This window comes from Nannobrachium achirus (assembly GCF_963921795.1).
Source record: "Nannobrachium achirus genome assembly, chromosome: 1".
Classification (NCBI taxonomy): Eukaryota; Metazoa; Chordata; class Actinopteri; order Myctophiformes; family Myctophidae; genus Nannobrachium; species Nannobrachium achirus.
Genome location: NC_137810.1, coordinates 65,822,851 through 65,835,309, shown reverse-complemented (window position 1 = coordinate 65,835,309; position 12,459 = coordinate 65,822,851). Strand labels below are relative to the sequence as shown.

Here is a 12,459-nt window from a genome sequence, read left to right as displayed (position 1 = left end):
TTGAAAAGTGTTGCCAAACATGGCAACACTGCCTGGCATGGAAAAGTGTGTGTGCAAATTGTGTTGCACCGCGACTATTTATAGCATACCGTAAGTTAGCTAGTAGTGCGTTGTTTTAAAAGTAATATATAGTCGCATAAAATGACAAAAGACTGTGTGTGCCAGTGTGTTTAGCTTTCTCTTTCCTGTCTCTCTCTCTTGTTTTTGCTCATGAATTAAAAGGGCCAAAATGACCCATCATTGTATCAGGAACGAGTCTTAGAAAGATGAGGTTTGATACATTGCATTTGTAATGCAAAATGTGTGCAGTGATTCTTATTATGATCCATTTTCCTTATTGTTTAGTTGATCCAAAATGAGCCATTCAGGAAGTGATCTGCCATCTGAGGTAAAAAAATGGACCGTGGAAGAAGTTCACCTGTGGTTAACGACACAGGTCAAAGTTCATCCCACATATGCAGACATATTCCGTGAAGATGGCGTACCGGGGGACAATCTGGGTGACTTTGTGAAGCAAGATGTGCTGGACATGGGAATAAAACATGGACCTGCTGTCAAAATCATATCTTTTTTAGAACATCTGAAAAGTGGGTCAAAACATGAATCACAATGGCCAGCATATGTGGAAAAATGGACAAAGGAGCAAGTTCACCAGTGGCTGGTGGATTACGTGAAGCTGCACTCTAAATGTGCAGAACGCCTTCAAGAGGAAGAGGTGTCAGGAGACTGCCTGGTTTGCTTCTCAAAGCAAGATCTTATGGATCTAGGTGTGAAAAGTGGTCCTGCAGTGAGGATCCTCAAAACTGAGCTTCGTAAATTGGACAGAACACATGAACCTCCACTACAAACCAGCAGTGAACCAAAACACGTTGAAAGACAACAAGACCCGTCTGCCAGTGAACTGGTACCAGTCAGTACTGAAGAACCAGTCAAAGTTGAGGACAAACCTCAGCCACCGAAGCAACAAGTATCACAAAAGAAAGAAGCCAAACCACATGCCGCAAAACCAAGTCAAGTAAACGTAAGTACATTTTATGGTATGTCTTTGTCTTGTTAGCAATGGACACAATATGTGTCACACACTCCAGAACAGAATGCATCGAATTATGAACGCAGCATGCAATTGCTGTGAAACTTTGCTTGCACATTCCCACTAGGCCAAGGAAGAAATGAAACTCTATATTTTTTAAACCAGCCATTCCCACTGGGCCAGATAACAGATAAAAAAAATCTCTTTCTCCAGATATTTTTCTATTCAAAGTGGATGGTAGATACAGATAAAAAAGAATTCTGCCACAGATATTTCTTTTGTATGTGGCAGATATGTTTTATCTGTATATCTACCATCCACTTTGAATGGAAAAATATATGTAGAAAGAGATTCCCAGTGGGAATGGGCCTTTATGGTGGTGCTATAAACAAGCCAAATCAAAATTTTGAGCGGTGGTACACTGTCTCCTTAGCGTGAGTGTGTGTGTGTAGGTTTGTTAATATGCGTGTAGTAGATATGTAGCTTGAGCATGAGCTGCAATACCACTGGTGACCAAGTGGTGCTGTTACATCACACACACGCGCACACACACACACGCAACCCTGAAATGAACTGCTACACACACGGCCACACATACACACACGCACCACCGCTCACTTAAAACTTTGTTTGATTCTTACCTATAACTGCAACTATTAGCCGTCTCCTCCCACTCTGCAGTGGCTATCTAATGTGTCCCCCTATCAGTATCTCCAGATTGGTTCCTATCAATATTTGTTTTAAGTTACATAAAGAAAATAAACAAAAATCCACTCTATATTAATTAGATTCATGTTGTGATTCACTTTTGGCTTTGAATTCCTCTTCAAACCTTTATTGAACACTGGAAAATAACCTTCCAAAAAAAGGAAACGTTTATTAATAATGGAAAATAACTTTTAATAATAAATATCATTGGCGATGGACCCCCGGGGAACCCCCCTGAGGAGCGGCGGTCTGCGAGAGGCGCCGCGGGGCCCCGGTGGTGGGTCGGCGGCAAGGGACCCTCGTCCCTGATATTTATTATTAAAAGTTATTTTTCATTGTTAAGGAACGTTTTCTTTTTGGAATGTTATTTTCCATTGTTCAATAAAGGTTTGAAGAGGAATGGGAGCTCGAAACACTAACAGGCCCACAATGGGCCGTCCCCGCCCCATTCCGCCCCATCTCAGCTAATCTCTGGCACTGTTGGCAAACACACTCCCTGGATGCCAATTCAGAACCTCTGCCCCACATTTTTCACATGGGCCTGTTCTAGCCCCACCAGGAGGCCGATTTTTGCAAGACACATTTTTGAACAGCACTCCTACATATTTTGTCCAAACATCATGCAAATCGGTGTGATCAACATGAATCTGTCCGATTTCTCATATTCCATCCTGATTGGCTAAGATTGGCTTCCAAAGTTTGCAGGATTGGTCCGTTTTGAACAAAATGCCTCAACAATTTTGATGAAATTGTGCACGTGCATTCCTACTAGGCCGAAGAAGAAATGCCACATTTTCAAATCAGTCTCATGGTGGCGCCATAACAGGCCGGTTCGTGTTTTTACCTACTGTATAACTCCACCAATCAGTGTAAAATTGTGCACTCCCTAGAGGCCAAGGAAAAACCTTTACGCTGCATTTTATATCTGCCTTTTATAGCCCCACCAGGAGGCCGACTTATGTAAAACACATTCTTTGATATTACTCCTTCAGATTTTATCCAAAAATCACGCACATCAGTACACAGTATCTCTATAGTGATGTGATCAAGAGGGATTGGTCCGATATTTCATATTATATCCTAATTGGCTAACATTGGCTTCCAAAGTTTGCAGGATTGGTCCGTTTTGAACAAAATGCCTCAAATCATGAAAGCAGCCTGCGATTTCCATGACATTTTGCATGCACATTCCCACTAAGTCAAAGAACAAATGCCATCCATTTCACATTGGCCTGTTATAGCACCACCGGTGCAGGTGGTTGACTTTTGCAAAAAAGCCTCAAATCATCCTGTAGCGTCCAATTGCTGTGAAAGGCCAAAGAAGACATGGCACACTTCACATTGTCCTATTTTACAGTAGCATCACAGGAGGCCACAATAGCCTACCTGACCTGGCGGAGACCTGTGCTCGGAAGCATCGGCCTCAGCAGGAGGCCGATTTTTGCAAAACACATTTTCTGATATTATTCCTACATATTTTGTCCAAACATCACATTTAAATCTGTACACATTATCTCTATAGTCATGTGATCAAGACAGACCTGTCAGATTTTTCATATTCCATTGGCTAAGATTGGCATAGAGTAGCTCGTTTTAAAATAAAGGCCTCAGATCATGTACACATGTCTGATTGCCGTGAAACTGCACGCACATTCCCACTAGACCAAGAAAAAAATTCCACCGTTTTCACATTGTCCTGTAATAGCGCCAGTCAAGTCAAGTAGATGAATCTCCGGGTTTCTTCAATGTATCACAGTTACAGTAGTAAGGTAACAAGCAGTAGCAAATAATAGCAGGAAACTCTGTCTTCATAAATCTACACTGACTGTCCTTGGTGAAGATGGGGACACTATACTAGTAGTAAGACTTGCGACCTCCGGGTGACATGCGACCTCGCCCTAAAGGGTGAGGTCGCGCCAATTCTTGGCCATCTGGCCAGTGATGTATATGAACCAGTTACTCATATATGGAGACCCCTTCATGATAGTTATGTTATGTCAAAACATGCCCATATATGGACATTACCAAATATGGGCATTCCCATATATGTCCTTAATATTGATAATATAGGAATCTCCATATATGGTTATAAAATGTACGTAAGTAATGCCAAGCAGGCCTTGGTGAGTTAGGGCCTTGGTTTGATGCCTGTGGATCTCCATATATGGGCATAAGGGGGTACCCTAACATTCTCATTTTCGGCCTGGGATTTATGACATCAGAAATCTTCATGTATGTGCATAAAAGGTTTTTTCTTTTTCTGGGAATGACCATATGGACTTTTTATTTTATTTGATCCTTTATTAATAATAATAATATGTATCCATATACATACAATATTATGTTATGCCCATACATGGAGATGGGCATAAAACAAATGTATGTTAATTAGTAATGCCAAGCAGGGCCATGGTGAGTTAGGGCCTTGGTTTGATGCCAGTGGATCTCCATACTGTATATGGGCATAAGGGGGTACCCTAACATTCTCATTTTCGGCCTGGGATTTATGACATCAGCAATCTCCATGTATGGGCATAAAAGGCAGCTTTCTCTCAGTAGGCCTTCTGCTCTGCAACCCTTGTCTGTTTAGTTAACCCTTTCCTGCCACTTTTCTAGTTTCCTTTATTTTATAGATTTCCAGCCTTCTTCAAGATCATGTGGGCTTCTAAATCCCCTTGAAACTGTAACAGCAATTAAGAGCTACTTGTCCTAAATAATAAATATGACTTATCTTCTTACATTATAGGTTAACATGCCATGGAAGACAGTCCTTCTCCAGAGCACCTTAGAAGACCTGGCGAAAGACGAAATAGAGAGGTTTATCTTCTATCTGCGACAGTCTGATGTGCCTGGATATCCATTTATAAAACGTAGCCATGTGGAGGACAAAAGCATTGTTCAACTTGTTGACTTAATGACAAAACACTATGGGATGGATACAGCCCTAGATGTCACATTACAAGTCCTTGATAAAATTCCACGCGCTGACCTTGCTTCAAACCTGAAGAAAGACATAGGTAAGTGAAATATGTTCTGATTTGACTTGACATGACTTGCAATATTAAAGTCTGACCTGCTGAAATTTAAAATGTTTTTTCTTTCACACTTTTTGAGCATGTCAAGTCCATAAACGACCGATCTAAAAGGGGAAAACCACCCATTTTCAATATTGAACTATGTAATTAATATACCATAGAGGAGTTCTATCACCGGTGTGATGTCATCACGGTGTGATTTACAATACAAACCCCAAAATCAATCCTCCAGTTCTAGGCAGCACAGAAGGGGAGGGACACAACTCTGCGATGATATATTAATGACATAATTCAATTTGAAAATGGGTGGTTTTCCCCTTTGATGACTTCTTTACAAACAAACACATACTGTACCACACAGAGACGATTCATAATGATAAATGCTAGGGCGATGCCACCCAGGTATTATGTCATGATATGGTCATGTAAACTAAAGCCATTTCAGCTGATCTTTAAGACACATACAAATACTTTTTGCATTCATTACGCTTTTTTATCCTTCAGATCACCAACAGGTTGTACTGAACACAGAGGACTTGAGCAGAGAGGCTGAACATGGTGAAAAGTTGAAGAACTTGTTAACATGTGGAGGAAATAGTCTGGACTATTACAAACAATTTGTTGTTGTAGTGAACAAGAGTCAGTTAGAACAACGCGAGCACTTACAGTTTCTCAGTAAATTGGAGAAACTGTTTTGTGTGCTGGACTTTGATCCTTGGTCAGCTCAGGAAGGAGTTTGCTCTTCTTACAGATCCCTGAGAGCAGCAAACCTTCATACACCATCACTGTTTCAAGGTGAAGCAAATGCTGTAATTAAAGACCTCAACCTTTACAAACAAACCAGCTGGGTGTTTTGCAATGGAAGGCATGACATAGAGAGTGAAACTGATAAAGAGTTGGACTACAAAAACTGGTTGATAAGAAAAAAGAAAGACATTGATATCTTGGTGTCATTCATCTGCAAACCTGAGGTGCTACCAAATGGCAAAACTCTGGTCATATTTCTTCTTCTCTCACCAATTCATGGTGATAAAGATCCAATTGTGGAAACCTTTCTGTCCTTCTATTCACACATTGGGGAGGCTAACATTGTTAGTATATGTGCATCACGAGAGATATTTGAGAATTGGAAGGAAGTAGTATTGAACCGATATGAGTGTGATATCACCAGAGGCTCTGTATATGAGCTTAACCTAGGTCAAATCAATGGAAAAGTGATGGAGCTTGGACCTCACAACCAGCTTTCTGGAAGACTTCTCCCATCCTCTGATTCCAGCGCTGTTGTTCTTACGAAGAGAGATGAAGACTACATGCCTGCTCTGGATATTTTATGCCAGAATGAATGTGAAAATGTCTATGATGAGAACAGTGATGAATTCAAAGCCTTGAAAATCAAAGTTGAGGAGGAGTTCTACAGAGGGAGCAAAGTGAAGTGGTGGAACTTCTATTTTTGTGAGAAGCTCAGAGCAAAGCCTTTCATTAAAAGAGACAAATATGACAACCTCATGAAGTTGATTAAAACTCAAGTACACTCAAGTAATCCCAAAGGCACATGCATTTCAATAAATCTGTTTCATCATCCAGGCTGTGGTGCCACCTCTTTAGCGATGCATGTGATGTGGGACCTTCGTCGAGAGTTCAGATGTGCCATTTTGAAGGTTGGCTCATCTGAACCAGTGGAAGTGGCTCATCAAGTAAAGAAATTGGCAAAATGTGGAAAGAGTGAAAAGCCCACAAGGGTTCTGCTCTTGGTAGACGATTCAAAGGAAGAAAACACACAAAGTATTGTGAACTGCATTCGCAAAACTATTGAGGAGGAATACTCATGCAGGACTGTACAGGACTTTCCAGATGCTCCTCAAGTCATCATTCTGAGTTGTATTCGCTCTCCTTACCCTCAGATGCAGTATAAAGATTGTCCTTCACCGTGCCAGTTTATCACAGCCAAACTGACCAAAAAGGAACAAGAAGACTTTGAAGATAAACTTGAGGAACTAAAAGAAACTCACAAAACGCCAGAGAATTTCTACAGTTTCATGATAATGAAGAGCAATTTTGATGAGAAGTATGTGACTGGACTTGTGAGAAACACTCTTGAGAATCTGGATATCACCACCAAAAAGGCTCAACTACTTACTTTCCTAGCACTGGTGAACACATATGTGGCAGAGTCACACATATCTCTTTCCCTCTGTGAAGATTTTCTTCAGATGAGAATGGTTTGCTGGGGCGATGGTGTGCTTGAAAGAATGGAGCCATATGCAAACTTTCTCATTGAAGACAGCATAGAGGATTGGGGAGGCTTAAAAGCCATTAGGATCCTTCACCCTTGCATTGCCACCGCATGTCTTGAAGATTTAGGCACATACCACAACTTCAAGCGAAGTGATATAACCTTAAACCTGCTTCACTGTGACCTCTTCTTCAAAACGGCTGTGGTAAAAGACACATTCATGAAATCAGTTCTTCGCATGCTGGTTGAACGACAGCCTAGAATTTGGGGTTATGGAAACACTCAATTCTCCCCACTGATAGAGGAAATTCACAAGCAGGAAGGAGGGGAAAGGATTGAACAAATCGTTATCAAAGCATCACAGCGATTTGAAGACTGTGCCTCTATTCCTCAAGCTTTGGCAAGATATCTCTACCAAAATGAGATTGATTTTCCCAAGGCACTGAAATATGCTGAAGATGCAAAGAGAATCACTGAAAACATCTACACAGTTGATACAATTGGACAAGTTTACAAAAGTGAGCTCAAACACAAAATTAATAACAAGAAGAAAATATGCAGTCCCGAGGACTTCAGAGAAAATCTTACATTAGCACAAAAGGCTATAAAGGCTTTTCAAGGGGTTCAGCATCTGGCAAAAAGACAAGCTGAACCTGATGGAGATTATGAAATACATCCCTCAAAACGCTACAATACTTCTGGCCATCTGGAAGAACTGGAAACTGTACTCACAGTGCTTGAAATGATCAGCAACCTCCCATTCTTTGATGTAACTGACCCACAGAAGAAGAAATACATGCAGAGTTTTCTCAAGGGAGTGACACGCATTACATCTGTACCAGACATTGAATCTGAAGATAATGTTAAGTACTTTCATGTAATTCAGGAGTATTTGCGATTGCTCCAGGATCTGAATACCCACATGAAAAAGATCTTTGAATTCTTTAACTGCTATTTTACGTACATGAAGCGTGAAAGTGATGCAGGAGACAATCTTTTCCGCAAACAGAAGAAGATCTCAGAACACTTTGACCGCTACATAGAGTTAATGTGCTCTACACCAGAGGAAATCTCTCAAGCACAAGCAAGCAAGTCAGCACTGAGATTAAACTCAGCTCTTGAAACGACCAGAATGTTTCTTGAACAGTGGAATGCAGACACATTTCCAGGAGTACTCCAGTTTCTAGACAAGAGCCCTGAAGACTTTAAGAAAATTGCAGACAGCTACGCATTCTTACACCAAAATTCTCAGACAAATATCAAAGAAAAAACATGTTTCATTTTGGCAAATATAATTCTCCATTGCTTGATGCCAAATTCCACACTCATGAAGAATAACAAGGACCTCACTGATGTCCTCCTGGCCCTTCTGCAAGGTATTGGCCTGCAACACCCCTTCCCAGAGCCATACTATGTAGCACTGCTATTACTGTGGCCAAGTACAAATACTGAAGACACAAATATAGTGTCATATGTTGATTCACTTTGCAAATCATCTCGAAAGCAGCTGTCTCACTTGTTGAGAAAAAGGCGCAGAGTTGCACATTTTTATCTTGGTCGAAGAAAAGGTAAAGGACGTGTTATTTCTAAATCCCAATTGGACAGATGTTTTTCTGTTTTGCAATACAAAGCCCTGGCACAGCTTTGGTTAAATGGAGACATCTTTAAAGAGAAAGAAATCCAAGATCGCCTCCAGAGGGTCAATGGCGTTCTTGATGCAGGTGTGGTTTATGCCATTTATGGGAAAAATAAAATCCCAGTGCATCCAGCCTATGCAGGAATACGAAGTGGGTTCACCAAAGAAAAGGTGTCCTTTTACTTAGGCTTTGCTATTAATGGACCACTTGCATACGATATCCAGTATGAAAACTGACTGTTCATAGTGGTCCTGATTGACTCAGTGCGATGAAGCGAGATTAACTGGATTATTTAGACTGATCAACACAATACACAGGCTACATTAAACATGTACTGCATGGTAAGGGAATAGCTGCTCCCAGGATCTGCGAGTTCTAAGAAAGGCTGACACACCAATGGAATATTGACTGAATATTTTATTCTCATAGTCCGTACAAAGTTCCCTACCATGCCTGCAGGACACATACGAGAGCAGGGTGTGAGTAGGGCAAAAGGGAAGGACAGACCCCAGTAATGGAGTGTTTGTGACCATGTGGACTAAGCATTTGAGGGGTTCTCAAAGTGTGGGACTCAATACTCAAGAAGCATTCTCCCCCTTTCCGTTGTCAGAGCCTATAGAATGAGGATTAGGACAGAAAACTAAAACAAATGAACCTAAAATGAATGAAGAAAAAAGAAACAAAGTGCTTTCACCTGTAAATACTGTAAACATGGTTGTTTTGCTCGTCGTTTTACTGTTACTTGCACTGGTCTAATGTACAGAGTAATGTGTTGTTGGCTGGATAGATGTACATATTGTACCTTAACTCTGTATGAGTGAGTGACCAATACAACCTCTTGATCTTTGATTCTTGTGTCTGCAGGAATCAATTTATTGCAATAAAATAATCTACAGTTTGTAGCTGTTGCTGCTGCTGCTGTGTTTTAGCTCCTCCCCAATCTGAAGAGAGATTTGTCATTTGATATCAGATTGTTGGTTTGTGACAGCATAGCCTATACATTCTGAGCATTATGCTGAGCTTTTTAATATGATTGAAGATGTGTTTACAAGAAAACACATGTTAAAGTAAAACATTTGTGTCACGTTGAAATTGTAGACCTGTACTTGGTTTATTGTAAATATCCTGACATTGCTTTGATCTGTAAAGACGATGCCTTGTTGTTGTAGGCTACTTCAGTGACTGTAAATATATATATTTTAATTCATGCATTTTTAATCGTCAACATGGAGTAAAAGTAAAACAAGTCCTGTTATGTTGAGTTTGATCTTAATAAATAGCCTACTTGTCTTACTGACGAACCCTAATCTTAATCGTGTGTGTGTGTGTGTGTGTGTGTGTGTGTGTGTGTGTGTGTGAGTGCGTGTATACTTGGATTTGAAATGTCATATTATTATCTTGTGTGTCCCTGATTATCAGACTGAAGCAGTGAGTGGACAGGGTCTATCGTCTGACTCGGAGCCAGGTTAATATTGTGTATCACATTCTGTGTGTAGGTGGCGTCTTTACTAACCGCATCTGTGTTGCAAGACCCGACCTGTGGGGACGCTGTCATCGCCCGATGCGTTATTTAAACTGCTGTTTCATTTAAGTTATCTTGAGTATGACACATTGACAGTGAGTATCGTATCGTAATCCTTGTTAGGTAAAAGTTCAAATAGGCTATGTACATAGATCTACCGTAGCCAAGTGTTATTCATTTTAAAAACCTATTTAACCAGTAAAGTCACTTTAAGACGGATATATATGCCTAGGCTGCATCATCTATTCTATCGCAAGGGCTATACAGTATTGCCTGCTTTGCACTTAAGCGAGCAGCACTGATGACATTTTTCATCTGTGTGACATGAACCTCTTAACGTCTTCTTCATTCTCACTGTCATAATCAAGACAACTTCATTGAAACAGCAGTTTCATGACTTTAAAGTAACGCGTCGGGCAATGACAGAGTCCCCACAGGGCGGGACTTGTGTAAACGCGAGACATGGCGTGACCTTTGATATAATCTAAATGTCTCAACAGAAGAGCAGGGAGACAAATTGCAAGTTCGCAAACACCCCAATTATATAAGTTATAGGCCTATTGTATAACATACAGATTGGACAACATTAAATGTTATTTATACAATAATTTACATGACATATATAGTGCCACTTTAAGCCTGTTTACTTTTATGGCCTATAAATGCATTTTTTCTTAAATACATGTTTAAGCAATAGCAATCATCCTTCCATAAAATATAGACTCAGGGGGTCCCTGCTAGAGGCTATTGCTTAAACATGTAACTTCATCATTTTGTGGAACATCATATGATATAGTTGTTAAAAACGTACATAGTGGCACTTTAAAAATAAGATATTTTTGAAATGATAAAATGCATTCATAGGCCATAAAACAGGCTTAAAGTGGCAATATATGTCATGTAAATTATTGTATAAATAACATTTAATGTTGTCCAATCTGTATGTTATACAATAGTGCTGCTTTAAGGTTCTGGGACAGATAGATACAGTATGTATGCCTTAATTGTGGTGTAAATCGTGTATCAATGCCTGGTTTAACAAACTTAGACAAGTAGGCCTAACTTACAAGTAAAATAAGTGCATAATACTCAGTGGTTCAACATAGCTCAGTGAGTTTACAAAGAAATGTTACACAGTGCACACTTCACAGTGCAGAGACATCATCTACTGAGTTTACTGCTAAACAGCTGGCACATTAGCACATGTCCCATTGCCCCCTCCCCAGTGGTAAAATCTGGGCATTATTATTATTATTATTATTATTATTACCCATATATATATTGTATTATAATTATAATCCATATGAAAGTACAGCTGAAGATAATTTACAATCTTACTGTATAGGCCTATGTGTGACTCAGTCAGCATTATGTGTTTTGTCATTTACAGTGGTGTAAAGTATATTTACTCAGTTACTGTACTTAAGTACATTTTTGAGCTATTTGTACTTTACTTATTTCCAATTTCCAGTAGACCTACTTTTACTTCCACTCCACATCTCAGAGGCAAATAGCCTATTGTACTTTTATACTCCACTACATTTATTTGACAACTTTAGTTACTAGTTACTTTGTAGATTTTGATTATTATTACAAAACATACATTAACACCTTCAGCTTGAAATGGGACTTTCTGCATAATTTTAATGCCAATACTTTAGTACTTTTACTCAAGTATATTTTTAATTCCAGACTCTTACTTGTCAGAGTATTTCTACATTGCGGTATTGATACTTTTATTCTTGATACTTTTAAAATGTTTTAATAAAATGTATACTGATAGCCTACTTTAGGTGACAGGCCCGGAGGCCCCCTTTAAGTAAAAGTATCAATACCCTAATTTTTTTTTATTAATTTCGGGGCTGACATCTGACCTTTAAGTAAAACATTTGAGTATTTTTCCAGACTGGTAGTTTGTTTTATTTTAGAAAATGTAGTAGGCTGCTTCACAGACTTCCCCTACCGTCAGTTTCTATGGCAACCAAGTAGCCAATCAGCGCGACCGACCGTCCCTCCGGACGATAGGATCTACAACACTCGGATTCCTCCATAGCTACACGCACAGGCGTCCATGGCAACCGCGAGGACGTGAAGGAACAACTCTACAGTATGAAAAACAGAAACGAATCGATTCTTATCAAAGTGTAGTGATTATAGGCTGGTATTAACTGACTTCAAACGATGCAGCTCCCCGCAGGAAACTTGTTTTTGTGTTCATGAAGTCTTATATTTCTGACTGATTGACGTTAGAGGGATTTGTCAGATTCAGACATACAGTAAACTTGACCATCAGA

At 39.8% G+C, this 12,459-nt stretch overlaps 1 protein-coding gene across 1 annotated transcript; it reads left to right on the top strand.

Annotated features, from left to right (window-relative positions):
* Positions 1–353: 353 nt before the first annotated feature.
* LOC308289470 (sterile alpha motif domain-containing protein 9-like) lies at positions 354–9,465 on the top strand. Its single transcript, XM_080731158.1, has 3 exons — positions 354–1,021; positions 4,485–4,755; positions 5,278–9,465. Exons 1-3 carry the CDS (start codon positions 356–358, stop codon positions 8,877–8,879), a joined length of 4,539 nt encoding a protein of 1,512 aa, XP_080587284.1. The 5' UTR covers positions 354–355; the 3' UTR covers positions 8,880–9,465.
* Positions 9,466–12,459: the final 2,994 nt, after the last annotated feature.

What these genes read in the sequence shown, in the direction of transcription:
- LOC308289470 (XM_080731158.1), top strand. Translation starts at nt 356, where the DNA reads ATGAGCCATTCAGGAAGTGATCTGCCATCTGAGGTAAAAAAATGGACC. An exon ending in CAAAACCAAGTCAAGTAAAC is followed by an intron (nt 1,022 to 4,484) that starts GTAAGTACATTT and finishes CTTACATTATAG; the next exon opens with GTTAACATGCCATGGAAGAC. An exon ending in AAACCTGAAGAAAGACATAG is followed by an intron (nt 4,756 to 5,277) that starts GTAAGTGAAATA and finishes TTTATCCTTCAG; the next exon opens with ATCACCAACAGGTTGTACTG.